The sequence below is a fragment of the Aquarana catesbeiana genome, linkage group LG09 (assembly GCF_042186555.1).
Source record: "Aquarana catesbeiana isolate 2022-GZ linkage group LG09, ASM4218655v1, whole genome shotgun sequence".
Classification (NCBI taxonomy): domain Eukaryota; kingdom Metazoa; phylum Chordata; class Amphibia; order Anura; family Ranidae; genus Aquarana; species Aquarana catesbeiana.
Genome location: NC_133332.1, coordinates 322,477,062 through 322,502,868, shown reverse-complemented (window position 1 = coordinate 322,502,868; position 25,807 = coordinate 322,477,062). Strand labels below are relative to the sequence as shown.

The 25,807-nt window shown below is 49.3% G+C and overlaps 1 protein-coding gene across 1 annotated transcript in view; it reads left to right on the top strand.

The window, feature by feature from the left end:
- ATP7A (ATPase copper transporting alpha) overlaps positions 1-25,226 on the top strand; it is a gene marked incomplete at its 5' end in the record, with an annotated part of 82,754 nt that extends 57,528 nt beyond the window's left edge. Inside the window, 9 exon segments of the mRNA XM_073600828.1 lie at positions 1,661-1,855; positions 2,439-2,621; positions 4,913-5,120; positions 7,169-7,315; positions 14,943-15,085; positions 15,174-15,377; positions 15,574-15,691; positions 16,880-16,982; positions 21,410-25,226. Of these exon segments, the coding sequence (XP_073456929.1) occupies positions 1,661-1,855; positions 2,439-2,621; positions 4,913-5,120; positions 7,169-7,315; positions 14,943-15,085; positions 15,174-15,377; positions 15,574-15,691; positions 16,880-16,982; positions 21,410-21,656 (1,548 nt within the window).
- Between the last annotated feature and the right edge of the window lie 581 nt (positions 25,227-25,807).

Here is a 25,807-nt window from a genome sequence, read left to right as displayed (position 1 = left end):
CTGCTTCTCATTCTTGAATGTCTTGGTGTCTCGGACAGATTATTATTCAGTCCTATGGTCTCAAAGATTGTGTTCCTTCCTTTCCTGTTAAAATGCGCTCTGCTGGATCATGGAGTGCTTCTTGGGTGTTCCATAATCAGGCAACTCTTTCCCAGACTGATAAGGCCGCCTCCTGGTCCTCTGTTCACCCATTTTCTAACTGGTGGATGATCAGGCCTTATCTGATGCTGGCTCCGGGTGTGAGGTCCTCCAGGTGCTCCTTCCTAGGCTGACAAGCCCCCCTCCTGGTCCTCTGCTCATCCATTCTCTATGTTCTACCAGGTGGATGATCAGGCCTTGTCTGATGCCGGTTCTGGGTGTGAGGTCCTCCGGGTGCTCCTTGAGCTGCAGGTAGTCCCCATTTCTGTTGGTTTTTGTGGGCCTGTTCATGTTTTTGGCTGTGGTGCTCACTCTTTAGTTGGAACGCTTTTGAATGTCTTGGCATTATCTAAATTCCTGTGTCTTTCAATGGGCAAGAAAAAAAAGGAAGGATTTTTGTATTTTACCATAAAATCCATTTCTTGTAATATATACACAGATCCCTCTCCTCTGTGTTTATGGTTCTGCTTTTCCACAAAACTGGGGCATGCTGGGAGTAGGAGGGGTTACACTGGGCTGGCTCGCAAGTTATTTGTTGCCGTGTCTATTCCCCCTGTAGGTGGCAGTATAACCCATCATTCCACATTTCACTTATCATTCCACCAATCATTCCACTTATAATCCATCATTCCCTCATTCCACCAATCGTTCCATCATTCCACCATTCCATCCATCATTCCACCAATCATTCCTTCTTTCCACCCATCATCCCACCATTCCATCCATCATTCCACCAATCATTCCTTCATTCCACCCATCATTCCTTCATTCCACCCATCATCCCACCATTCCATCCATCATTCCACCAATCATTCCTTCATTCCACCCATCATTCCTTCATTCCACCCATCATCCCACCATTCCATCCATCATTCCACCAATCATTCCTTCATTCCACCCATCATCCCACCATTCCATCCATCATTCCACCAATCATTCCATCATTCCACCCATCATCCCACCATTCCATCCATCATTCCACCAATCGATCCTTCATTCCACCAATCATTCCTTCATTCCACCCATCATCCCACCATTCCATCCATCATTCCACCAATCATTCCTTCATTCCACCCATCATCCCACCATTCCATCCATCATTCCACCAATCATTCCTTCTTTCCACCCATCATCCCACCATTCCATCCATCATTCCACCATTCCATCCATCATTCCACCAATCATTCCTTCATTCCACCCATCATCCCACCATTCCACCAATCATTCCTTCTTTCCTCCCATCATCCCACCATTCCATCCATCATTCCACCAATCATTCCATCATTCCACCAACCATTCCATCCATCATTCCACCCATCATCCCACCAACTATTCCATCATTCCACCCATCATTCCCGTGTCCCCCTATGATCTCCAGGAAAAGGTTGTTATTGTAAGTACAGAAATCTCCTTTTATGGGTCATCCAATTGTCTCTACGGGTTCCATCATCCATGTGGAGGTGGTGATGCCCCCCAGATGATGTCCGTAGAGTGAATGACTCCTCTTCTCTCTCCTCTGCAGGGTTATAACAAAAGCATTTCACAAGGAGAAGTCATTGTCCGCTTTGCCTTCCAAGCTGCCATCACCGTATTATGCATTGCGTGCCCCTGCTCCCTGGGTCTGGCGACCCCGACAGCCGTCATGGTTGGGACTGGAGTGGGTGCTCAGAACGGCATCCTGATTAAAGGTGGAGAACCTCTGGAAATGGCGCACAAAGTGAGTTCCATGGGAAGATTTCCTGACCGATTGCTTGTAAATGTTGTCACTTCCTCTCTCACTTTCATCATTTAATACTAAAAAGTTCCTCCAACTGTCATGTAAACTGTTCTTCCTTAGAATAAAGCAGAACTCCGACCTCCTAAGTCCATCTTTTTTCTCTCAGCAAACCCTCCTCCGACAGGAAAGTCCCATGGATACCTGTAGATCCTGCCAGTGAGGTCCACCTAATGCAGCTTCCTGTGACGGGGTGACTACAATGCTGCACTGCTCCTGAATCGGAGCAGAGTTGTCACTCTCATGTGGGTGGTGCCCGCTTGTACTACAGGGGGTGTGGCTATCAGCATTGTCCCTGCTGATACACAAGCCTATAGCTTATGAGTCAGCACCTGGCCACACCCAGTCCCGCCCACTGCTGTTTTCGATTGGCAGCGTCTGGGAGGGGCGAGACATGAATGGAGGAGGATTTGGGTGAGTCTCGTGCAGCACACAGTATCTGGAGCTGGGACATGTCTAGTTGTCTGTCCTACATTCCTTGGTCCTGCTGGGTATGAAGTAATGGCCGGTGTCATTGTGTGTTTAGGTGAGGACCGTGGTGTTCGATAAGACCGGGACCATCACTCATGGATCTCCAGTCGTCATGCAGCTAAAGGTTTTGGTGGAAAGCAACAAGATGCCAACTAACAAGCTGCTGGCCATTGTGGGAACTGCGGAGAGCAACAGTGAGCACCCTCTGGGCTCAGCCGTCACCAAGTATTGTAAGGAGGTAACCATAGTAACCATACCGCCATTTATGTACACCCTCTGGGCACAGCCGTCACCAAGTATTGTAAGGAGGTAACCATAGTAACCATACCGCCATTTATGTACACCCTCTGGGCTCAGCCGTCACCAAGTATTGTAAGGAGGTAACCATAGTAACCATACCGCCATTTATGTACAGCCTCTGGGCTCAGCCATCACCCAGTATTGTAAGGAGGTAACCATAGTAACCATACCGCCATTTATGTACACCCTCTGGGCACAGCCGTCACCCAGTATTGTAAGGAGGTAACCATAGTAACCATACCGCCATTTATGTACACCCTCTGGGCTCAGCCGTCACCAAGTATTGTAAGGAGGTAACCATAGTAACCATACCGCCATTTATGTACACCCTCTGGGCACAGCCGTCACCCAGTATTGTAAGGAGGTAACCATAGTAACCATACCGCCATTTATGTACACCCTCTGGGCTCAGCCGTCACCAAGTATTGTAAGGAGGTAACCATAGTAACCATACAGCCATTTATGTACACCCTCTGGGCTCAGCCGTCACCAAGTATTGTAAGGAGGTAACCATAGTAACCATACCGCCATTTATGTACACCCTCTGGGCTCAGCCGTCACCAAGTATTGTAAGGAGGTAACCATAGTAACCATACCGCCATTTATGTACACCCTCTGGGCACAGCCGTCACCCAGTATTGTAAGGAGGTAACCATAGTAACCATACCGCCATTTATGTACACCCTCTGGGCTCAGCCGTCACCAAGTATTGTAAGGAGGTAACCATGGTAACCATACCGCCATTTATGTACACCCTCTGGGCTCAGCCGTCACCCAGTATTGTAAGGAGGTAACCATAGTAACCATACCGCCATTTATGTACACCCTCTGGGCTCAGCCGTCACCCAGTATTGTAAGGAGGTAACCATAGTAACCATACCGCCATTTATGTACACCCTCTGGGCTCAGCCGTCACCAAGTATTGTAAGGAGGTAACCATAGTAACCATACAGCCATTTATGTACACCCTCTGGGCTCAGCCGTCACCAAGTATTGTAAGGAGGTAACCATAGTAACCATACCGCCATTTATGTACAGCCTCTGGGCTCAGCCGTCACAAAGTATTGTAAGGAGGTAACCATAGTAACCATACCGCCATTTATGTACACCCTCTGGGCTCAGCCGTCACCCAGTATTGTAAGGAGGTAACCATAGTAACCATACCGCCATTTATGTACACCCTCTGGGCTCAGCCGTCACCCAGTATTGTAAGGAGGTAACCATAGTAACCATACCGCCATTTATGTACACCCTCTGGGCTCAGCCGTCACCCAGTATTGTAAGGAGGTAACCATAGTAACCATACCGCCATTTATGTACACCCTCTGGGCTCAGCCGTCACCCAGTATTGTAAGGAGGTAACCATAGTAACCATACCGCCATTTATGTACACCCTCTGGGCTCAGCCGTCACCACGTATTGTAAGGAGGTAACCATAGTAACCATACCGCCATTTATGTACACCCTCTGGGCTCAGCCGTCACTAAGTATTGTGGTCCCACCATTGGTCTTTTGATCTTACCAAGGGTCACCATTGGTCTTTTGGTATTATGATTGGTTATGTGATCCCACCATTGGCCATCATTGGTCTTTTGGTATCACGATTGGTCATGTGGTCCCCCCACTAATCACCATTGGTCTTTTGGTATCACATTGGTTATGTGGTTCCACCATTGGCCATCATTGGTCTTGTGGTCTCACCAATGGCCACCATTGGTCTTTTGGTATCACGATTGGTCATGTGGTCCCACCACTGATCATCATTGGTCTTTTGGTATCACGATTGGTCATGTGGTCCCACCACTGATCATCATTGGTCTTTTGGTATCACGATTGGTCATGTGGTCCCACCACTGATCATCATTGGTCTTTTGGTATCACATTGGTTATGTGGTCCCACCATTGGCCATCATGGTTGTTGTGGTTTCACCATTAGTCATCATTGGTGTTGTGGTCTCACCATTGGTCATCATTGGTCAATGGGGGAACTTGTCACAGACAGTAAATAATCCTTGTACCCTCTTCCTTATTCTACTGCAATAGCAGTGCCCCATATGGAGGAATTTCTCCCTAATTTATTTCCTGGTGACACTACAGGAAGTAAGGTGAAATTATTCTAATGGGTGCTACCCTGACATCCACCGTGTGCATAAACCAGACAACTCCTTGCTGTCTCATATTTCAGTAGTGTGTCACTGAACTGTTTCCATGTCTTGTTTGTGAACACAGGTCCTTAATGTGGAGATGCTGGGTACCTGTTCGGATTTTCAGGCCGTGCCGGGATGTGGGATTAGCTGCAAAGTCAGTAATATTGAGCAACTCCTGAGAAGCACCAACCAGCCAACCAACAAGAACAACAAAAATGCCTTATTGGTCCAAATTGATGGATCGCAGGAGGACTCCGACCTTTACCCCTTCATAGAGCCCCAGTCTACATGTAAGGACCGGTCATTTATACTGTATATAGAGCCCCAGTCTACATGTAAGGACCGGTCATTTATACTGTATATAGAGCCCCAGTCTACATGTAAGGACCGGTCATTTATAATGTACAGTATCTGACAAAAGTAAGTACACCCCTCGGTCACATTTGTGTAAATCTTTTCTTCTCTCTTTTCATGTGACAACACTGAAGAAATGACACTTGTCTACAATGTAAAGTAGTGAGTGTACAGCTTGTATAACAGTGTAAATTTACTGTCCCCTCAAAATAACTCAACACACAGCCATTAATGTCTAAACCGCTGGCAACAAAAGTCAGTATACCCCTAAGTGAAAATCTCCAAGTTGGGCCCAAAGTGTCAATATTTTGTGTGGCCACCATTATTTTCCAGCACTGCCTTAACCCTCTTGGGCATGGAGGTCACCAGAGCTTCACAGGTTGTCACCGGAGTCCTCTTCCCCTCCTCCATGATGACATCACAGAGCTGGTGGATGTTAGAGACCTTGTGCTCCTCCACCTTCCATTGAGGATGTCCCACAGATGATCAATAGGGTTTAGGTCTGGAGACATGCTTGGCCAGTCCATCACCTTTACCCTCAGCTTCTTTAGCAAGGCAGTGGTGGTCTTGGAGGTGTGTTTGGGGTGGTTATCATGTTGGAATACTGCCCTGCGGTCCAGTCTCTGAAGGGAGGGGATCATGCTCTGCTTCAGTATGTCACAGTACATGTTGGCATTCATGGTTCCCTCAATGATCTGTAGCCCCCCAGTGCCGGCAGCACTCATGCAGCCCCAGACCATGACACTCCCACCACCATGCTTGACTGTAGACAAGACACACTTGTCTTTGTCCTCCTCACCTGGTTGCCCCCACACACGATTGTCACCATCTGAACCAAATACGTTTATCTTGGTCTCATCAGACCTCAGGACATGGTTCCAGTAATCCATGTCCTTAGTCTGCTTGTCTTCAGCAAACTGTGGACTTTCTTGTACATCATCTTTAGAAGAGGCTTCCTTCTGGGATGACAGCCACGCAGACCAATTTGATGCAGTGTGCGGCGTATGGTCTGAGCACTGACAGGCTGACCCCCCACCCCTACAACCTCTGCAGCAATGCTGGCAGCACTCATACGTCTATTTCCCAAAGACAACCTCTGGATATGATGCTGATCACGTGACCTCAACTTCTTTGGTGGACCATGGCGAGGCCTGTTCTGAGTGGAACCTGTCCTGTTATACCGCTGTATGGTCTTGGCCACCGTGCTGCAGCTCAGTTTCAGGGTCTTGGCAATCTTCTTATAGCCTAGGCCATCTTTATGTAGAGCAACAATTCTTTTTTTCAGATCCTCGGAGAGTTCTTTGCCATGAGGTGCCATGTTGTACTTCCAGTGACCAGTATGAGAGAGTGAGAGCGATAATACCAAATTTAACACACCTGCTCCCCATTCACACCTGAGACCTTGTAACACTAACGAGTCACATGACACCGGGGAGGGAAAATGGCTAATTGGGCCCAGTTTGGAGATTTTCACTTAGGGGTGTACTGACTTTTGTTGCCAGCGGTTTAGACATTAATGGCTGTGTGTTGAGTTATTTTGAGGGGACAGCAAATTTACACTGTTATAGAAAAAAAATATATATATATATATATGAAAAGATTTACACAAATGTCACTGAGGGGTGTACTTACTTTTGTCAGATACTGTATATAGAGCCCCAGTCTGCATCTAAGGATTCTATAGAGACTTCTTTGGTATCTAGAACACAATGGGGGAGGGGCGCTTACTAAAACTGGAGAGTGCAGCTCTGCATGGCAGCCAATCAGCTTCTACCTTCAGCTTGGTCTATTAAGCTTTGACCATAGAAACCTGGAAGCTGATTGGCTCCCATGCACAGCTGCACCGGATTTTGCCCCCTCCAGTGGTAGTGACCACCCCCCCCCCGTGATGTAGAAAGTCCTGTCCTATTATTCTAGATTTCTGTGTTATGAAATGCTGGGTGATCTTTGGTGTCAGTATATAACATCTACACTCTGTATACAGCTTCCTCCGCGTCTCCCATGTACTCGGTGCTGATTGGGAACCGGGAATGGATGAACCGGAACTTCCGGACCTTGAAGAGTGACACGGATCGTCTGATGACGGAACACGAGGAGAAAGGCCGCACTGCTGTCCTGGTGGCCGTGGATGGTGTGTAGTGTTCTTCACAGAGCCTGAGATTTAGGGGTCCCCTGTGGGGTTCTCATTGGTCTTTGTATTTCAGGGGTTCTCACTATTTCAGGGGTTCTCTGTGGGGTTCTCACTGGTCTTTGTATTTCAGGGGTTCTCTGTGGGGTTCTCATTGGTCTTTGTATTTCAGCGGTTCTCTGTGGGGTTCTCACTAGTCTCTGTATTTTGAGGGTTCTCTGTGGGGTTCTCACCGGTCTTTGTATTTCGGGGGTTCTCTGTGGGGTTCTCACTGGTCTCTGTATTTCGGGGGTTCTCTGTGGGGTTCTCATTGGTCTTTGTATTTCGGGGGTTCTCTGTGGGGTTCTCACCGGTCTTTGTATTTCGGGGGTTCTCTGTGGGGTTCTCTCTGGTCTCTGTATTTCGGGGGTTCTCTGTGGGGTTCTTATTGGTCTTTGTATTTCTGGGGTTCTCTGTGGGGTTCTCATTGGTCTTTGTATTTCAGGGGTTCTCTGTGGGGTTCTCATTGGTCTTTGTATTTTAGGCATTCTCTGTTTGGTTCTCATTGGTCTTTGTATTTTAGGGGTTCTCTGTGGGGTTCTCACCGGTCTCTGTATTTCGGGGGTTCTCTGTGGGGTTCTCACTGGTCTCTGTATTTCAGGCTTTCTCTGTGGGGTTCTCATTGGTCTTTGTATTTCAGGGGTTCTCTGTGGGGTTCTCATTGGTCTTTGTATTTTAGGCATTCTCTGTTTGGTTCTCATTGGTCTTTGTATTTCGGGGGTTCTCTGTGGGGTTCTCACTGGTCTTTGTATTTCCGGGGTTCTCTGTGGGGTTCTCATTGGTCTTTGTATTTTAGGGGTTCTCTGTGGGGTTCTCACTGGTCTTTGTATTTCCGGGGTTCTCTGTGGGGTTCTCATTGGTCTTTGTATTTTAGGCATTCTCTGTTTGGTTCTCATTGGTCTTTGTATTTCGGGGGTTCTCTGTGGGGTTCTCATTGGTCTTTGTATTTCAGGGGTTCTCTGTGGGGTTCTCATTGGCCTTTGTATTTCAGGGGTTCTCTGTGGGGTTCTCATTGGTCTTTGTATTTCGGGGGTTCTCTGTGGGGTTCTCATTGGTCTTTGTATTTTAGGGGTTCTCTGTGGGGTTCTCATTGGTCTTTGTATTTCGGGGGATCTCATTGGTCTTTGTATTTTAGGGGTTCTCTGTGGGGTTCTCACTGGTCTTTGTATTTTAGGGGTTCTCTGTGGGGTTCTCATTGGTCTTTGTATTTCGGGGGATCTCATTGGTCTTTGTATTTTAGGGGTTCTCTGTGGGGTTCTCATTGATCTTTGTATTTCGGGGGTTCTCATTGGTCTTTGTATTTTAGGGGTTCTCTGTGGGGTTCTCATTGGTCTTTGTATTTCGGGGGATCTCATTGGTCTTTGTATTTCGGGGGTTCTCTGTGGGGTTCTCACTGGTCTTTGTATTTTAGGGGTTCTCTGTGGGGTTCTCATTGGTCTTTGTATTTCGGGGGATCTCATTGGTCTTTGTATTTTAGGGGTTCTCTGTGGGGTTCTCATTGATCTTTGTATTTCGGGGGTTCTCATTGGTCTTTGTATTTTAGGGGTTCTCTGTGGGGTTCTCATTGGTCTTTGTATTTCGGGGGATCTCATTGGTCTTTGTATTTTAGGGGTTCTCTGTGGGGTTCTCATTGATCTTTGTATTTCGGGGGTTCTCATTGGTCTTTGTATTTTAGGGGTTCTCTGTGGGGTTCTCATTGGTCTTTGTATTTCGGGGGATCTCATTGGTCTTTGTATTTCAGGGGTTCTCTGTGGGGTTCTCATTGGTCTTTGTATTTCAGGGGTTCTCTGTGGGGTTCTCATTGGTCTTTGTATTTTAGGGGTTCTCTGTGGGGTTCTCACTGGTCTTTGTATTTTGGGGGTTCTCTGTGGGGTGCTCACTGGTCTTTGTATTTTTAGGGGTTCTCTGTGCGGTTCTCATTGGTCTTTGTATTTTAGAGGTTCTCTGTGGGGTTCTCATTGGTCTTTGTATTTCGGGGGTTCTCATTGGTCTTTGTATTTTAGAGGTTCTCTGTGGGGTTCTCATTGGTCTTTGTATTTCAGGGGTTCTCTGTGGGGTTCTCATTGGTCTTTGTATTTTGGGGGTTCTCTGTGGGGTTCTCACTGGTCTTTGTATTTCGGGGGTTCTCATTGGTCTTTGCATTTTAGGGGTTCTCTGTGGGGTTCTCATTGGTCTTTGTATTTTGGGGGTTCTCTGTGGGGTTCTTATTGGTCTTTGTATTTCAGGGGTTCTCATTGGTCTTTGTATTTCAGGGGTTCTCTGTGGGGTTCTCACTGGTCTATGTATTTCGGGGGTTCTCTGTGGGGTTCTCATTGGTCTTTGTATTTCGGGGGTTCTCTGTGGGGTTCTCATTGGTCTTTGTATTTTAGGGGTTCTCATTGGTCTTTGTATTTCGGGGGTTCTCTGTGGGGTTCTCACAGGTCTTTGTATTTCGGGGGTTCTCATTTCTCTTTGTATTTTAGGGGTTCTCTGTGGTGTTCTCATTGGTCTTTGTATTTCGGGGGTTCTCTGTGGGGTTCTCACCGGTCTTTGTATTTCGGGGGTTCTCTGTGGGGTTCTCACCGGTCTTTGTATTTCGGGGGTTCTCTGTGGGGTTCTCACCGGTCTTTGTATTTCGGGGGTTCTCTGTGGGGTTCTCACTGGTCTTTGTATTTCGGGGGTTCTCTGTGGGGTTCTCACTGGTCTTTGTATTTCGGGGGTTCTCTGTGGGGTTCTCACTGGTCTTTGTATTTCAGGGGTTCTCTGTGGGGTTCTCATTGGTCTTTGTATTTTAGGGGTTCTCTGTGGGGTTCTCACTGGTCTTTGTATTTCCGGGGTTCTCTGTGGGGTTCTCATTGGTCTTTGTATTTTAGGCATTCTCTGTTTGGTTCTCATTGGTCTTTGTATTTCGGGGGTTCTCTGTGGGGTTCTCATTGGTCTTTGTATTTCAGGGGTTCTCTGTGGGGTTCTCATTGGCCTTTGTATTTCAGGGGTTCTCTGTGGGGTTCTCATTGGTCTTTGTATTTCGGGGGTTCTCTGTGGGGTTCTCATTGGTCTTTGTATTTTAGGGGTTCTCTGTGGGGTTCTCATTGATCTTTGTATTTCGGGGGTTCTCATTGGTCTTTGTATTTTAGGGGTTCTCTGTGGGGTTCTCATTGGTCTTTGTATTTCGGGGGATCTCATTGGTCTTTGTATTTCAGGGGTTCTCTGTGGGGTTCTCATTGGTCTTTGTATTTCAGGGGTTCTCTGTGGGGTTCTCATTGGTCTTTGTATTTCAGGGGTTCTCTGTGGGGTTCTCATTGGTCTTTGTATTTCGGGGGTTCTCTGTGGGGTTCTCATTGGTCTTTGTATTTTGGGGGTTCTCTGTGGGGTTCTCACTGGTCTTTGTATTTTGGGGGTTCTCTGTGGGGTTCTCATTGGTCTTTGTATTTTGGGGGTTCTCTGTGGGGTGCTCACTGGTCTTTGTATTTTTAGGGGTTCTCTGTGCGGTTCTCATTGGTCTTTGTATTTTAGAGGTTCTCTGTGGGGTTCTCATTGGTCTTTGTATTTCGGGGGTTCTCATTGGTCTTTGCATTTTAGGGATTCTCTGTGGGGTTCTCATTGGTCTTTGTATTTTGGGGGTTCTCTGTGGGGTTCTCACTGGTCTTTGTATTTCGGGGGTTCTCATTGGTCTTTGCGTTTTAGGGGTTCTCTGTGGGGTTCTCATTGGTCTATGTATTTCGGGGGTTCTCTGTGGGGTTCTCATTGGTCTTTGTATTTCGGGGGTTCTCTGTGGGGTTCTCATTGGTCTTTGTATTTTAGGGGTTCTCATTGGTCTTTGTATTTCGGGGGTTCTCTGTGGGGTTCTCACTGGTCTTTGTATTTCGGGGGTTCTCATTGGTCTTTGTATTTTAGGGGTTCTCTGTGGGGTTCTCACCGGTCTTTGTATTTCGGGGGTTCTCTGTGGGGTTCTCACCGGTCTTTGTATTTCGGGGGTTCTCTGTGGGGTTCTCACTGGTCTTTGTATTTCGGGGGTTCTCTGTGGGGTTCTCACTGGTCTTTGTATTTCAGGGGTTCTCTGTGGGGTTCTCATTGGTCTTTGTATTTCGGGGGTTCTCTGTGGGGTTCTCACTAGTCTCTGTATTTTGAGGGTTCTCTGTGCGGTTCTCACCGGTCTTTGTATTTCGGGGGTTCTCTGTGGGGTTCTCACTGGTCTCTGTATTTCGGGGGTTCTCTGTGGGGTTCTCATTGGTCTTTGTATTTCGGGGGTTCTCTGTGGGGTTCTCATTGGTCTTTGTATTTCGGGGGTTCTCTGTGGGGTTCTCACCGGTCTTTGTATTTCGGGGGTTCTCTGTGGGGTTCTCATTGGTCTTTGTATTTCGGGGGTTCTCTGTGGGGTTCTCACCGGTCTTTGTATTTCGGGGGTTCTCTGTGGGGTTCTCACTGGTCTCTGTATTTCGGGGGTTCTCTGTGGGGTTCTTATTGGTCTTTGTATTTCCGGGGTTCTCATTGGTCTTTGTATTTTAGGGGTTCTCTGTGGGGTTCTCACTGGTCTCTGTATTTCGGGGGTTCTCTGTGGGGTTCTTATTGGTCTTTGTATTTCCGGGGTTCTCATTGGTCTTTGTATTTTAGGGGTTCTCTGTGGGGTTCTCACTGGTCTTTGTATTTCAGGGGTTCTCTGTGGGGTTCTCATTGGTCTTTGTATTTCGGGGGTTCTCTGTGGGGTTCTCACTGGTCTCTGTATTTCGGGGGTTCTCTGTGGGGTTCTCATTGGTCTTTGTATTTCGGGGGTTCTCTGTGGGGTTCTCATTGGTCTTTGTATTTCGGGGGTTCTCTGTGGGGTTCTCACCGGTCTTTGTATTTCGGGGGTTCTCTGTGGGGTTCTCATTGGTCTTTGTATTTCGGGGGTTCTCTGTGGGGTTCTCATTGGTCTTTGTATTTCGGGGGTTCTCTGTGGGGTTCTCACCGGTCTTTGTATTTCAGGGGTTCTCTGTGGGGTTCTCATTGGTCTTTGTATTTCGGGGGTTCTCTGTGGGGTTCTCATTGGTCTTTGTATTTCAGGGGTTCTCTGTGGGGTTCTCATTGGTCTTTGTATTTCGGGGGTTCTCTGTGGGGTTCTCACCGGTCTTTGTATTTCGGGGGTTCTCTGTGGGGTTCTCACTGGTCTCTGTATTTCGGGGGTTCTCTGTGGGGTTCTTATTGGTCTTTGTATTTCCGGGGTTCTCATTGGTCTTTGTATTTTAGGGGTTCTCTGTGGGGTTCTCACTGGTCTCTGTATTTCGGGGGTTCTCTGTGGGGTTCTCATTAGTCTTTGTATTTCAGGGGTTCTCTGTGGGGTTCTCATTGGTCTTTGTATTTCGGGGGTTCTCTGTGGGGTTCTCATTGGTCTTTGTATTTTAGGGGTTCTCTGTGGGGTTCTCATTGGTCTTTGTATTTCGGGGGATCTCATTGGTCTTTGTATTTTAGGGGTTCTCTGTGGGGTTCTCATTGATCTTTGTATTTCGGGGGTTCTCATTGGTCTTTGTATTTTAGGGGTTCTCTGTGGGGTTCTCATTGGTCTTTGTATTTCGGGGGATCTCATTGGTCTTTGTATTTCAGGGGTTCTCTGTGGGGTTCTCATTGGTCTTTGTATTTCAGGTGTTCTCTGTGAGGTTCTCATTGGTCTTTGTATTTTAGGGGTTCTCTGTGGGGTTCTCACTGGTCTTTGTATTTTGGGGGTTCTCTGTGGGGTGCTCACTGGTCTTTGTATTTTTAGGGGTTCTCTGTGCGGTTCTCATTGGTCTTTGTATTTTAGAGGTTCTCTGTGGGGTTCTCATTGGTCTTTGTATTTTAGGGGTTCTCATTGGTCTTTGTATTTCGGGGGTTCTCTGTGGGGTTCTCACTGGTCTTTGTATTTCGGGGGTTCTCATTGGTCTTTGTATTTTAGGGGTTCTCTGTGGGGTTCTCATTGGTCTTTGTATTTCAGGGGTTCTCTGTGGGGTTCTCACTGGTCTTTGTATTTCGGGGGTTCTCTGTGGGGTTCTCATTGGTCTTTGTATTTCGGGGGTTCTCTGTGGGGTTCTCATTGGTCTTTGTATTTTAGGGGTTCTCTGTGGGGTTCTCATTGGTCTTTGTATTTTAGGGGTTCTCTGTGGGGTTCTCATTGGTCTTTGTATTTCGGGGGTTCTCTGTGGGGTTCTCACCGGTCTTTGTATTTCGGGGGTTCTCTGTGGGGTTCTCACCGGTCTTTGTATTTCGGGGGTTCTCTGTGGGGTTCTCACCGGTCTTTGTATTTCGGGGGTTCTCTGTGGGGTTCTCACCGGTCTTTGTATTTCGGGGGTTCTCTGTGGGGTTCTCACCGGTCTTTGTATTTCGGGGGTTCTCTGTGGGGTTCTCATTGGTCTTTGTATTTTAGGGGTTCTCTGTGGGGTTCTCATTGGTCTTTGTATTTTAGGGGTTCTCTGTGGGGTTCTCATTGGTCTTTGTATTTCAGGGGTTCTCTGTGAGGTTCTCATTGGTCTTTGTATTTTAGGGGTTCTCTGTGGGGTTCTCACTGGTCTTTGTATTTTGGGGGTTCTCTGTGGGGTGCTCACTGGTCTTTGTATTTTTAGGGGTTCTCTGTGCGGTTCTCATTGGTCTTTGTATTTTAGAGGTTCTCTGTGGGGTTCTCATTGGTCTTTGTATTTCGGGGGTTCTCATTGGTCTTTGCATTTTAGGGGTTCTCTGTGGGGTTCTCATTGGTCTTTGTATTTTGGGGGTTCTCTGTGGGGTTCTTATTGGTCTTTGTATTTCAGGGGTTCTCATTGGTCTTTGTATTTCAGGGGTTCTCTGTGGGGTTCTCACTGGTCTATGTATTTCGGGGGTTCTCTGTGGGGTTCTCATTGGTCTTTGTATTTCGGGGGTTCTCTGTGGGGTTCTCATTGGTCTTTGTATTTTAGGGGTTCTCATTGGTCTTTGTATTTCGGGGGTTCTCTGTGGGGTTCTCACTGGTCTTTGTATTTCGGGGGTTCTCATTGGTCTTTGTATTTTAGGGGTTCTCTGTGGGGTTCTCATTGGTCTTTGTATTTCAGGGGTTCTCTGTGGGGTTCTCACTGGTCTTTGTATTTCGGGGGTTCTCTGTGGGGTTCTCATTGTTCTTTGTATTTCGGGGGTTCTCTGTGGGGTTCTCATTGGTCTTTGTATTTTAGGGGTTCTCTGTGGGGTTCTCATTGGTCTTTGTATTTTAGGGGTTCTCTGTGGGGTTCTCATTGGTCTTTGTATTTCGGGGGTTCTCTGTGGGGTTCTCACCGGTCTTTGTATTTCGGGGGTTCTCTGTGGGGTTCTCACCGGTCTTTGTATTTCGGGGGTTCTCTGTGGGGTTCTCACCGGTCTTTGTATTTCGGGGTTCTCTGTGGGGTTCTCACCGGTCTTTGTATTTCGGGGGTTCTCTGTGGGGTTCTCACCGGTCTTTGTATTTCGGGGGTTCTCTGTGGGGTTCTCACCGGTCTTTGTATTTTAGGGGTTCTCTGTGGGGTTCTCATTGGTCTTTGTATTTTAGGGTTTCTCTGTGGGGTTCTCATTGGTCTTTGTATTTCGGGGGTTCTCTGTGGGGTTCTCACCGGTCTTTGTATTTCGGGGGTTCTCTGTGGGGTTCTCATTGGTCTTTGTATTTTAGGGGTTCTCTGTGGGTTAATCGCCATCGCAGACACTGTGAAGCCGGAGGCAGCGTTGGCTGTATATACTTTACGATCGATGGGCCTGGATGTGGTTCTGATGACCGGAGACAATAGTAGGACAGCACAGACCATCGCCTCCCAGGTACCTCTGGTGGGCCCCGGCCAGACGTCTGACGGAACATCAGGGGGGGGGACGACACTTTGTAACGATTTCTCTTCTCTCCTGGAAGGTTGGAATCACCAAAGTCTTTGCCGAGGTTCTCCCGTCTCATAAAGTAGCCAAAGTAAAGCAGCTCCAGGACCAGGGGGTGAGGGTGGCCATGGTGGGGGATGGAATCAATGACTCCCCCGCTCTGGCTATGGCCAATGTCGGGATTGCTATCGGGACCGGCACAGATGTGGCCATTGAAGCGGCAGATGTGGTTCTGATCAGGGTGAGTCCAGATGATTCTCCTTCACATGAATGGACAGCGCTGTCCGCATTCATTAGACTGAGGCCATCTTGTGGCAGAGGAGAGGTAGTGCAGCGGACGTATATTACCATAAGAATAGTCGGATTGTGGCTTTTATTTCTGTGGTTAGGTTGGAAGTTTTCTCACATTTCACACAGAACGTTTCTCTCCTCCACAGAACGATCTGCTGGACGTTGTGGCCAGCATTGACTTATCCCGGAAGACGGTGAGGAGAATCCGGATCAACTTTGTCTTTGCTCTCATCTACAACCTTCTTGGCATTCCGATAGCTGCAGGTACGACGCACGGCGCTGTGGTTGGGGGCGGGGCCTCTTATAACGTCCCAAATGACATTGCCCTCTATTACTTCACCTCAATCTCTATAACAGCGAACGTCTAACCAGGAAGAGTGATTGTAATGTGACAGATGGACAGTCATGGAGATGATGCAACATAGGGGCTCTTTATTGTTGGGTCAGATTACCTGGCAACCCCCCCCCCCCATTATCCTGGATACCAGATCTGCCCCCCTGATGTGTCTGGATACCAGATCTGCCCCCCCCATGTGTCTGGATACCAGATCTGCCCCCCCAGATGTGTCTGGATACCAGATCTCCCCCCCCCCCGATGTGTCTGGATACCAGATCTGCCCCCCCCCTTGTGTCTGGATACCAGATCCCCCCCCCCCCCCGATGTGTCTGGATACCAGATCTGCCCCCCCCATGTGTCTGGATACCAGATCTGCCCCCCCCCCCATGTGTCTGGATACCAGATCTGCCCCCCCCCCCCCTTGTGTCTGGATACCAGATCCCCCCCCCGATGTGTCTGGATACCAGATCTGCCCCCCCCATGTGTCTGGATACCAGATCTGCCCCCCCCCGATGTGTCTGGATACCAGATCTGCCCCCCCTTGTGTCTGGATGCCAGATCTGCCCCCCCCTTGTGTCTGGATACCAGATCTGCCCCCCCCCATGTGTCTGGATACCAGATCTGCCCCCCCCGATGTGTCTGGATACCAGATCTCCCCCCCCCGATGTGTCTGGATACCAGATCTCCCCCCCCCGATGTGTCTGGATACCAGATCTGCCCCCCCCTTGTGTCTGGATACCAGATCTGCCCCCCCATGTGTCTGGATACCAGATCCCCCCCCCCCCGATGTGTCTGTATACCAGATCTGCCCCCCCCGATGTGTCTGGATACCAGATCTGCCCCCCCCCCCGATGTGTCTGGATACCAGATCTGCCCCCCCCCCGATGTGTCTGGATACCAGATCTGCCCCCCCCCTCCCCGATGTGTCTGGATACCAGATCTGCCCCCCCCCCCCGATGTGTCTGGATACCAGATCTGCCCCCCCCTCCCCGATGTGTCTGGATACCAGATCTGCCCCCCCCCCGATGTGTCTGGATACCAGATCTGCTCCCCCTCCATCCCCCACAAGATCAGATTGGTGGTCAGTCTCTGAATGTTTCTCCCCTTTCTTACAGGGGTCTTCATGCCGGTGGGTTTGATTCTACAGCCTTGGATGGGATCCGCAGCAATGGCCGCTTCTTCTGTCTCCGTCGTCTTCTCTTCTTTGCTGCTGAAGCTGTAAGTTTCAGTAATTTGTATACAGTGTGTGTGTGTGTGTGTGTGTGTGTGTGTGTGTGTGTGTGTGTATATATATATATATATATATATATATATATATATATATATAGTGTGTGTGGTATGTTATGTGCTGTGTACAGTGTGTGTGTATAGGGTGTGTACGGATATACAGTGCCTTGAAAAAGTATTCGTACCCCTTGAAATTTCCCACATTTTGTTGTTACAACCAAAAACGTAAATGTATTTTATTGGGATTTTATGTGATAGACCAACACAAAGTGTCACATAATTGTGAAGTGGAAGGAAAATGATAAATGATACAAATATGTGAAAAGTGTGGGGGGGGGGATTTGTATGGCGCCCCCCGGAGTCAATACTTTGTAGAACCCCCTTTCTCTACAAGTCTTTTTGGGGATGTCTCTACTAGCTTTGCACATCTAGAGAGGGACTTTTTTGCCCCGGGTGCCAAATGCTCTAGGTATGCCCCTGATACTGATACCCCCCCCCACACTCAACATATATATCCAATACGTATACTGACCGTACATCCCGTATACCCTCCGCCCTCATCTATATCTCCGGGAGCCTTCCCTTCATATACAGACACCAACACTGGAGGGCTTTCTGATTGGCCACTCTGATGATCCCTTTGATGTCACATGATATATAATAATCCGGTGTGCACATCGATCGTCTACTGACAGGTGTGCTTTGTAGAAAGTTCTCTCTATTTGTTCCATTGTGTCCAATCAGATGATGATATACTGTATGACCCGGAAACCCGTCTGATCACAGATCCAACCAATCAGGACCTTCATCACATTAAGAACCAGCAGAGGACAGCGAGGTCCCAAATAACCACCTATAGCAGTGGTTCTCAACCCCTATAGGGCCGTGACCCCTTGATAAAATTTCCCAAGTTGTGGGGACCCCTAATAGTAAAATTATTTTCACAGTGTGGGTTGTCAGAACCCAAGGCAAGACAAGTAATTTGTGCCCCTAACCCACAAATATTTAGCGCTCCCCGAGTCCCTTCCACACAGTATTAAAACCCCTTATGGTACATTTTTGGATGTACCACTCTTTGTTCTGCTTTCTTTCCCTTTTATCTCTCTCTGTCCTAATTTCTTGTTTCCCCCCCCCATCCCTCTCTCTAGCCGTCTTGTTCTTTCTCTTATTCTTTCTCTCCTCTTTTCCTCTCCCTTCCATGTATTCTCTATTTTTATTCCTTCTCTTACTCCTTGGTGGGGTGGGGGGGGATGGGATGAGTGGCAGTGCTGGGGGGAGTTCTGATCAGCCAACTTAGGTGCTCTTGATCGAGGTCATCTGCTGATCTGAGAACTGTAGTGGGGACTTTTAATGGCAACTATAATCACAGGTAGTCTTACTCACTGTGTCTCCGACTTTGTGGTGTCTAGCAGCAGTGACACCTATGCCAACATCAGGAGATAGGGTCTCCTTCAGCCCCTCCCACTTCACATTCCTCACCAGTCAGCTGACCTCTAGTCTCTGCCCCCCAGCCATGCCATGAACTGAATAGGCGGCTGAGTGGTCGGGCTCCAGGAACAGCCCTGCTGGGCAGCCTCGAAAAGGCTGGGAGAGCGATGGGGACTTCAGGAACAGCCCAGGATTCGGTGACCCCTGGCAAATCATCATTTGACCCCCAGGTTGAGAACCACTGACCTATAGGAATCCTTCCCACTATTTATATACACCCCAAATATATTCTGTACTTCATCATACAAACACCCCAAAACTTCCATCCTAGGACGGCTCTGTACACACCGCTCCCCTCCCCCCTCCTATATGGAAACACTCCTCCCCCACCGTCTATCCCCTCCGGAGCCATAACAGAGGAATCTTCATATGTGTCTCTCTGGGGCTGCAATGCATTGAATGCACTCACATTCCACATACATGACACACGTCACACACATGACATACATGACATACATGAAACGTGCTTTTAGTAAACGTAAATCTTTTCCTTCCTGCAATGAGACTTCATCTGTTAGAATTACAGAGAGCCTGGAGCGCCACCTGCTGGATGGAACTGAAAATACAAAATGTCATTTTTATTGTAGATCACTTTATTTAGAAGAAGACATGTAGAAAAAGCTGAGTACACGGCATAGACATACAGAGGTCATACATATTACATGAAGAATAAGACATTGCACAATATCTGTGGTTTCCTGGGGTTTGTGATGATTGGTCCTCTGTGTATTGTGGAGATCGGGGGGGGGGGCATAATTCAGTATCCTTTCTCCATTTTGTAGGTGGGAAAGGTGTGGAGAAGGATGCCAAACAGAGAAAGAGGGGATGGGGGATGGAGAATGGGTGGGGTAGGAATGGAGGGGATGGGGGTGGGCACAGTAGGGATGGAGGATGGGCGGTTTAGGAATAGAGGGGATGGGCAGGGTAGGAATAGAGGAGATGGGGGTGGGCAGAGTAGGAATGGAGGATGGGCGGGGTAGCAATAGAAGAGATGGGGGTGGGCAGAGTAGGAATATAGGGGATGGGCGGGGTAGGAATGGAGGGGATGGGGGTGGGCAGAGTAGGGATGGCGGATGGGCGGGGTAGGAATGGAGGGGTTGGGGGTGGGCAGAGTAGGGATGGAGGATGGGCGGGGTAGGAATGGAGGGGTTGGGGGTGGGCAGAGTAGGGATGGGAGGATGGACGGGGTAGGAATGGAGGGGTTGGGGGTGGGCAGAGTAGGGATGGGAGGATGGGCGGGGTAGGAATGGAGGGGATGGGGGTGGGCAGAGTAGGGATGGAGGATGGGCGGGGTAGGAATGGAGGGGTTGGGGGTGGGCAGAGTAGGGATGGGAGGATGGACGGGGTAGCAATAGAGGAGATGGGGGTGGGCAGAGTAGGAATGTAGGGGATGGGCGGGGTAGGAGTAGAGGAGATGGGGGTGGCCAGAGTAGGAATGGAGGATGGGCGGGGTAGGAATAGAGGAGATGGGGGTGGACGGGGTAGGAATGGAGGGGATGGGGGTGGGCAGGGTAGGAATGATGGGGGTGGGCAGAGTAGGGATGGAGGATGGGAGGATGGGCGGGGTAGGAATGGAGGGGTTGGGGGTGGGCAGAGTAGGGATGGGGAGGATGGGCGGGGTAGGAATTGAGGAGTTGGGGGTGGGCAGAGTAGGGATGGAGGATGGGCGGGGTAGGAATGGAGGGGTTGGGGGTGGGCAGAGTAGGGATGGAGGATGGGCGGGGTAGGAATGGAGGAGTTGGGGGTGGGCAGAGTAGGGATGGAGGATGGGCAGGGTAGGAATGGAGGGGTTGGGGGTGGGCAGAGTAGGGATGGAGGATGGGCGGGGTAGGAATGGAGGGGTTGGGGGTGGGCAGAGTAGGGATGGGAGGATGGGCGGGGTAGGAATGGAGGAGTTGGGGATGGGCGGGGTAGGAATGGAGGGGATGGGGGTGGGCGGGGTAGGAATGGAGGGGATGGGGGTGGGCAGAGTAGGGATGGGAGGATGGGCGGGGTAGGAATGGAGGAGTTGGGGGTGGGCAGAGTAGGGATGGGAGGATGGGCGGGGTAGGAATGGAGGAGTTGGGGGTGGGCAGAGTAGGGATGGAGGATGGGCGGGGTAGGAATGGAGGGGTTGGGGGTGGGCAGAGTAGGGATGGGAGGATGGGCGGGGTAGGAATGGAGGAGTTGGGGGTGGGCGGGGTAGGAATGGAGGGGATGGGGGTGGGCGGGGTATGAATGGAGGGGGTGGGCGGGGTAGGAATGGAGGGGATGGGGGTGGGCAGAGTAGGGATGGGAGGATGGGCGGGTAGGAATGGAGGAGTTGGGGGTGGGCAGAGTAGGGATGGGAGGATGGGCGGGGTAGGAATGGAGGAGTTGGGGGTGGGCAGAGTAGGGATGGAGGATGGGCGGGGTAGGAATGGAGGGGTTGGGGGTGGGCAGAGTAGGGATGGGAGGATGGGCGGGGTAGGAATGGAGGGGTTGGGGGTGGGCAGAGTAGGGATGGGAGGATGGGCGGGGTAGGAATGGAGGGGTTGGGGGTGGGCAGAGTAGGGATGGAGGATGGGAGGGCTAGGAATGGAGGGGTTGGGGGTGGGATAGTAAGGGAGGGGATAGGGGCGGGCAGTGGGGTTAGAGAGGGGAGAGTAAATGTCAGAAGAAAGAAGAGTGGAAAGGATGATGAAGAGGGAAGGAATGAAGGAGGACACTGAACAGCCATACAGATGTCCTCTAACGCAGAGGTTCTCATCTCCTGTCCTCAGGGCCCACTAACAGGCCAGGTTTTCAAGATAACTGAAATACATGACAGGTGATATCATTTGCTGCTCAGTGATTGCAGTATTCTAGTCTACATCTCCCCCAAGGTAATACATAAAACCTGGCCTGTTAGTGGGTCCTGAGGACAGGGTTGATGACCACTGATCTAACGGAATGGCATTGTGTCCTCACAGATATCGTAAGCCGAGTTGGGAGAAGTTGGAGTTCCAGGCCAGAGGACAGCTGAGGCAGAAGTCCGCGTCAGAAATCAGTGTTCACATCGGGATCTCCGAGAACCGGAGGCGCTCCCCAAATCTCAGCTTGTTTGACCGCATTGTGAACTACAGCCGTGTGTCCCTGCAGAACGTTCCGCTCAATGAGCCGGACAAACACACACTACTCATGGAGGAGCTGAAAAGGGAGGAGGACACCTTCCTGTGACCACACACCAAAGGAGTCCCGGGGTCACATAGAGCTACCTAAGAGCCGGGGTCACCGGTCACTGATACTCCTCATAGCAACAACGCACCAATGAGCCTTTTGGAAGCTGTGTTCTTATGAGTAACAATGCTGAAATCCACCAACATGCTTCACGTGCCTTACTACCTGAGACCGCTTATCCATCATAGAACATTAAGAGTGGACCTCACCGGGCCGTTCTTCCTATGATTTGCCATATTTGCTTTATTCCCCATAAAATTGGGGCAGATTCCCCCACCATTCTTCCATATTGCTCGTATTCCAGTCACCCTCGTGTGTGACACCTGAGATGTCTGGGCTCAGGGCTGACACCTAATGCTGGACACAATGAGAAGGTCTTTCCTCAGATCATGTCCATGCAGGGACACCAGACACAATGAGAAGGTCTCTTCGCTGATCTTGTTCATGCAGGGACACCAGACACAATGAGAAGGTCTCTTCTCTGATCTTGTTCATGCAGGGACACCAGACACAATGAGAAGGTCTCTTCTCTGATCTTGTTCATGCAGGGACACCAGACACAATGAGAAGGTCTCTTCTCTGATCATGTCCATGCAGGGACACCAGACACAATGAGTAGATCTCTGCTCTGATCATGTTCATGCAGGGACACCAGACACAATGAGAAGGTCTTTCCTCAGATCATGTCCATGCAGGGACACCAGACACAATGAGAAGGTCTCTTCTCTGATCCTGTTCATGCAGGAACACCAGACACAATGAGAAGGTCTCTTCTCTGATCTTGTTCATGCAGGAACACCAGACACAATGAGAAGGTCTCTTCTCTGATCCTGTTCATGCAGGAACACCAGACACAATGAGAAGGTCTCTTCTCTGATCCTGTTCATGCAGGAACACCAGACACAATGAGAAGGTCTCTGCTCTGATCATGTTCATGCAGGGACACCAGACACAATGAGAAGGTCTCTGCTCTGATCATGTTCATGCAGGGACACCAGACACAATGAGAAGGTCTCTGCTCTGATCTTGTTCATGCAGGAACACCAGACACAATGAGAAGGTCTCTTCTCTGATCATGTCCATGCAGGGACACCAGACACAATGAGTAGATCTCTGCTCTGATCATGTTCATGCAGGGGACACCAGACACAATGAGAAGGTCTTTCCTCAGATCATGTCCATGCAGGGACACCAGACACAATGAGAAGGTCTCTTCTCTGATCCTGTTCATGCAGGAACACCAGACACAATGAGAAGGTCTCTTCTCTGATCTTGTTCATGCAGGAACACCAGACACAATGAGAAGGTCTCTTCTCTGATCCTGTTCATGCAGGAACACCAGACACAATGAGAAGGTCTCTTCTCTGATCCTGTTCATGCAGGAACACCAGACACAATGAGAAGGTCTCTGCTCTGATCATGTTCATGCAGGGACACCAGACACAATGAGAAGGTCTCTGCTCTGATCATGTTCATGCAGGGACACCAGACACAATGAGAAGGTCTCTGCTCTGATCTTGTTCATGCAGGAACACCAGACCACAATGAGAAGGTCTCTTCTCTGATCTTGTTCATGCAGGGGACACCAGACACAATGAGAAGGTCTTTCCTCAGATCATATCCATGCAGGGACACCAGACACAATGAGAAGGTCTCTTCTCTGATCTTGTTCATGCAGGAACACCAGACACAATGAGAAGGTCTCTTCACTGATCTTGTTCATGTAGGGACACCAGACACAATGAGAAGGTCTCTGCTCTAATCATGTCCATTCAGGGACACTGGAGACAAAGCGAAGTTGATGTCCATGTAGGGGGACGTGATCTGTGCAAAGACCTTCTCCTTGTTTCCAAGCTATTCGCCCTGATCATGTACACGCAGGGACACAGGACACAATGAGGTCTCTGCTGGGGTCATGTCCACGCCGGACACAATGAGAGGTTATCTGCTCTGATGATGTCCACGCAGGAACACTAAGAAGATGATGTCATACAGGGACACTGGACACAATGAGAAGATCTCCAATCAGATAATGTTTCTGCAGACACAGGACAGAAGGTCTTCATGAAGGTCCGAAGTGTTGTATATAAGATGAAGCAAAAGTAATGTGAGCGTGTTCACTCCGTATGAAGGGGAGGGGCTTGTGTGCAATAGAATGTTCTATGTCTGGTATTCTATATAACGTTGGAATGTTTGAGGTTTTATGGAGAGCCGACACATTTTGGGGGTCCTCGTCACTTTCCTCAGGGCTGGTTCTGGACATGTTTGGTGCTGCTGAGTGGAGAGCTTCCATTTCTCTAGCTTCACATTTGGCTTTTATTGCGGTCGGTGTCCTTGCTGATACCGCAGCATGAAAGTGAGGGGAAATCTTTCCGGAAAGCAGTAAAAACCCGTCAGGGATTCTCATCCCTCCCCCCCACTTCATGCAGAATGTACACCCCCGAGGTGGCTGGACTTCCAGAGAAACCTCCCAATGCTGCACCTTCTATCCTTCCAGAGATTGTCCTGATGTCTGTCAGGACTCTGTTATGGAAGACCCACCATGTCCAATCAGATCCTTGCTCCTGTTGTCTGCTCTCTCTCATTGGTTGGTGGTGGAGGACACTCCGACTTTTGTTCAGTTTCCATGCTTGGTAACGCCCCTCTGACTGGTTGGATTCGGCCTCTGACACGGTCCGGCCTTCATTGCAGTCCAGTGATCAGGAAATTAACTTCCAGGTCGATTGTATTTATTGGGGATGTTTATAGAGCGTCTTCACTACGTTGTCTCAATGGTAAATGTTGAAATTGAGTTTAAAGCCCAACTCTGGGCATGATTGCCTTCACAGATTTACAGCAGTCAAAGGTTCCTGTTCCTCAGGGGTACATCGCATTCTCAATACTTCCTGCCCGCAGGTCTCATAGCTCCACCCCCCTCTGATGTGTTTGGCCTGGAGCAGAGGGGGGGGCGGAGACATGGCATCGGCATTATGAGCTCTGTAGTGCCTCTATCTGGAAGGATCAGGAAGTACAGCGGGAGCTCTAATAATTGCAGCCTGTAAAGTGACTGGAAGGAGAATGACAGCGAGGTTCTTCTGAGGGACACGAAGGTTTGCCGGATGTAATTGTTCCCAGAGTTGGGCTTTAAAGGGCGACTTCTAGTAATGTCCCCTCCCACTTCCAGCCTCCTCCCAGTGCAGCCCTGCCCATTCCCACCTGTATGTATTATGGCATTGATGTATACTGAGGGGTCCTCCAATACGAGAAACGTACACAATGTACATTGTAGGTGCTTGGCACTGCTCTACAAGCATGGGCACCACACCAAAAATAGATGTACCAACACATCGCAGTCCCCGCAGCATGATTGGAGCCCAGGCTTCCTCTCTGCACTCCCTGGGACTGAGCTGTCCTTGTGTTATCAGTCATTTGGGTGGATTCTGATAGGGCTATTTACAGCCGGGCTGCCAAGGGAAGCAGCACAGTACATCCAACGTCCCCATCTCACGTCATGTCATTGGAGAATGATTCCCTTCTAGTTCTGCACGGCTGTGACTGGTGGGGTGCAATGTGACTGAAAGAAACCAATCACCCCCCCCCCCCCCCCCCCCCCGGTATGAGAGGTGGAATTGAATGGTTCATGTGAATCCATGCTGGTCCACATGCTGCGTAAAAGAGTCCCTACATCTACTTCCTGACTTCCCCCACACCTATCTGCACCCTCAATCCCTACTGCGGGTACTATGCAAATGCTGACCCTCACAATGTAGGCGGTGCACTTTGCCTGGCACCCCCCCCCCCCCCCTCCCCCTTCCTATGCGATAATGGTTGGCAACCCTGGTGATTGGCTGCTCAGGTACAGAGAACTACATGGGGCAAAACATGCACTTAGTGCCCCATACCGGTATATGCCAGAGCTGCAGTGTGGATCATGACGGAGGATGGGGGAAGGGTGATAAAGGCACCAGAGGGCACCTACTACATTGTTCATTTTGGAATTATTTTCTTTTCTTCAGGTTTCCATAAAGAACAATAAAACCTTCTACAGGATACTGCCAAACGTCTGTGGACATCCGACCATCACACCCATATCCATTCATTGGACATCTCATTCCAGAACCATGGCCATCAATATGGAGTTACCTTTCCTTCCCCCCCATGGCCATCAATAT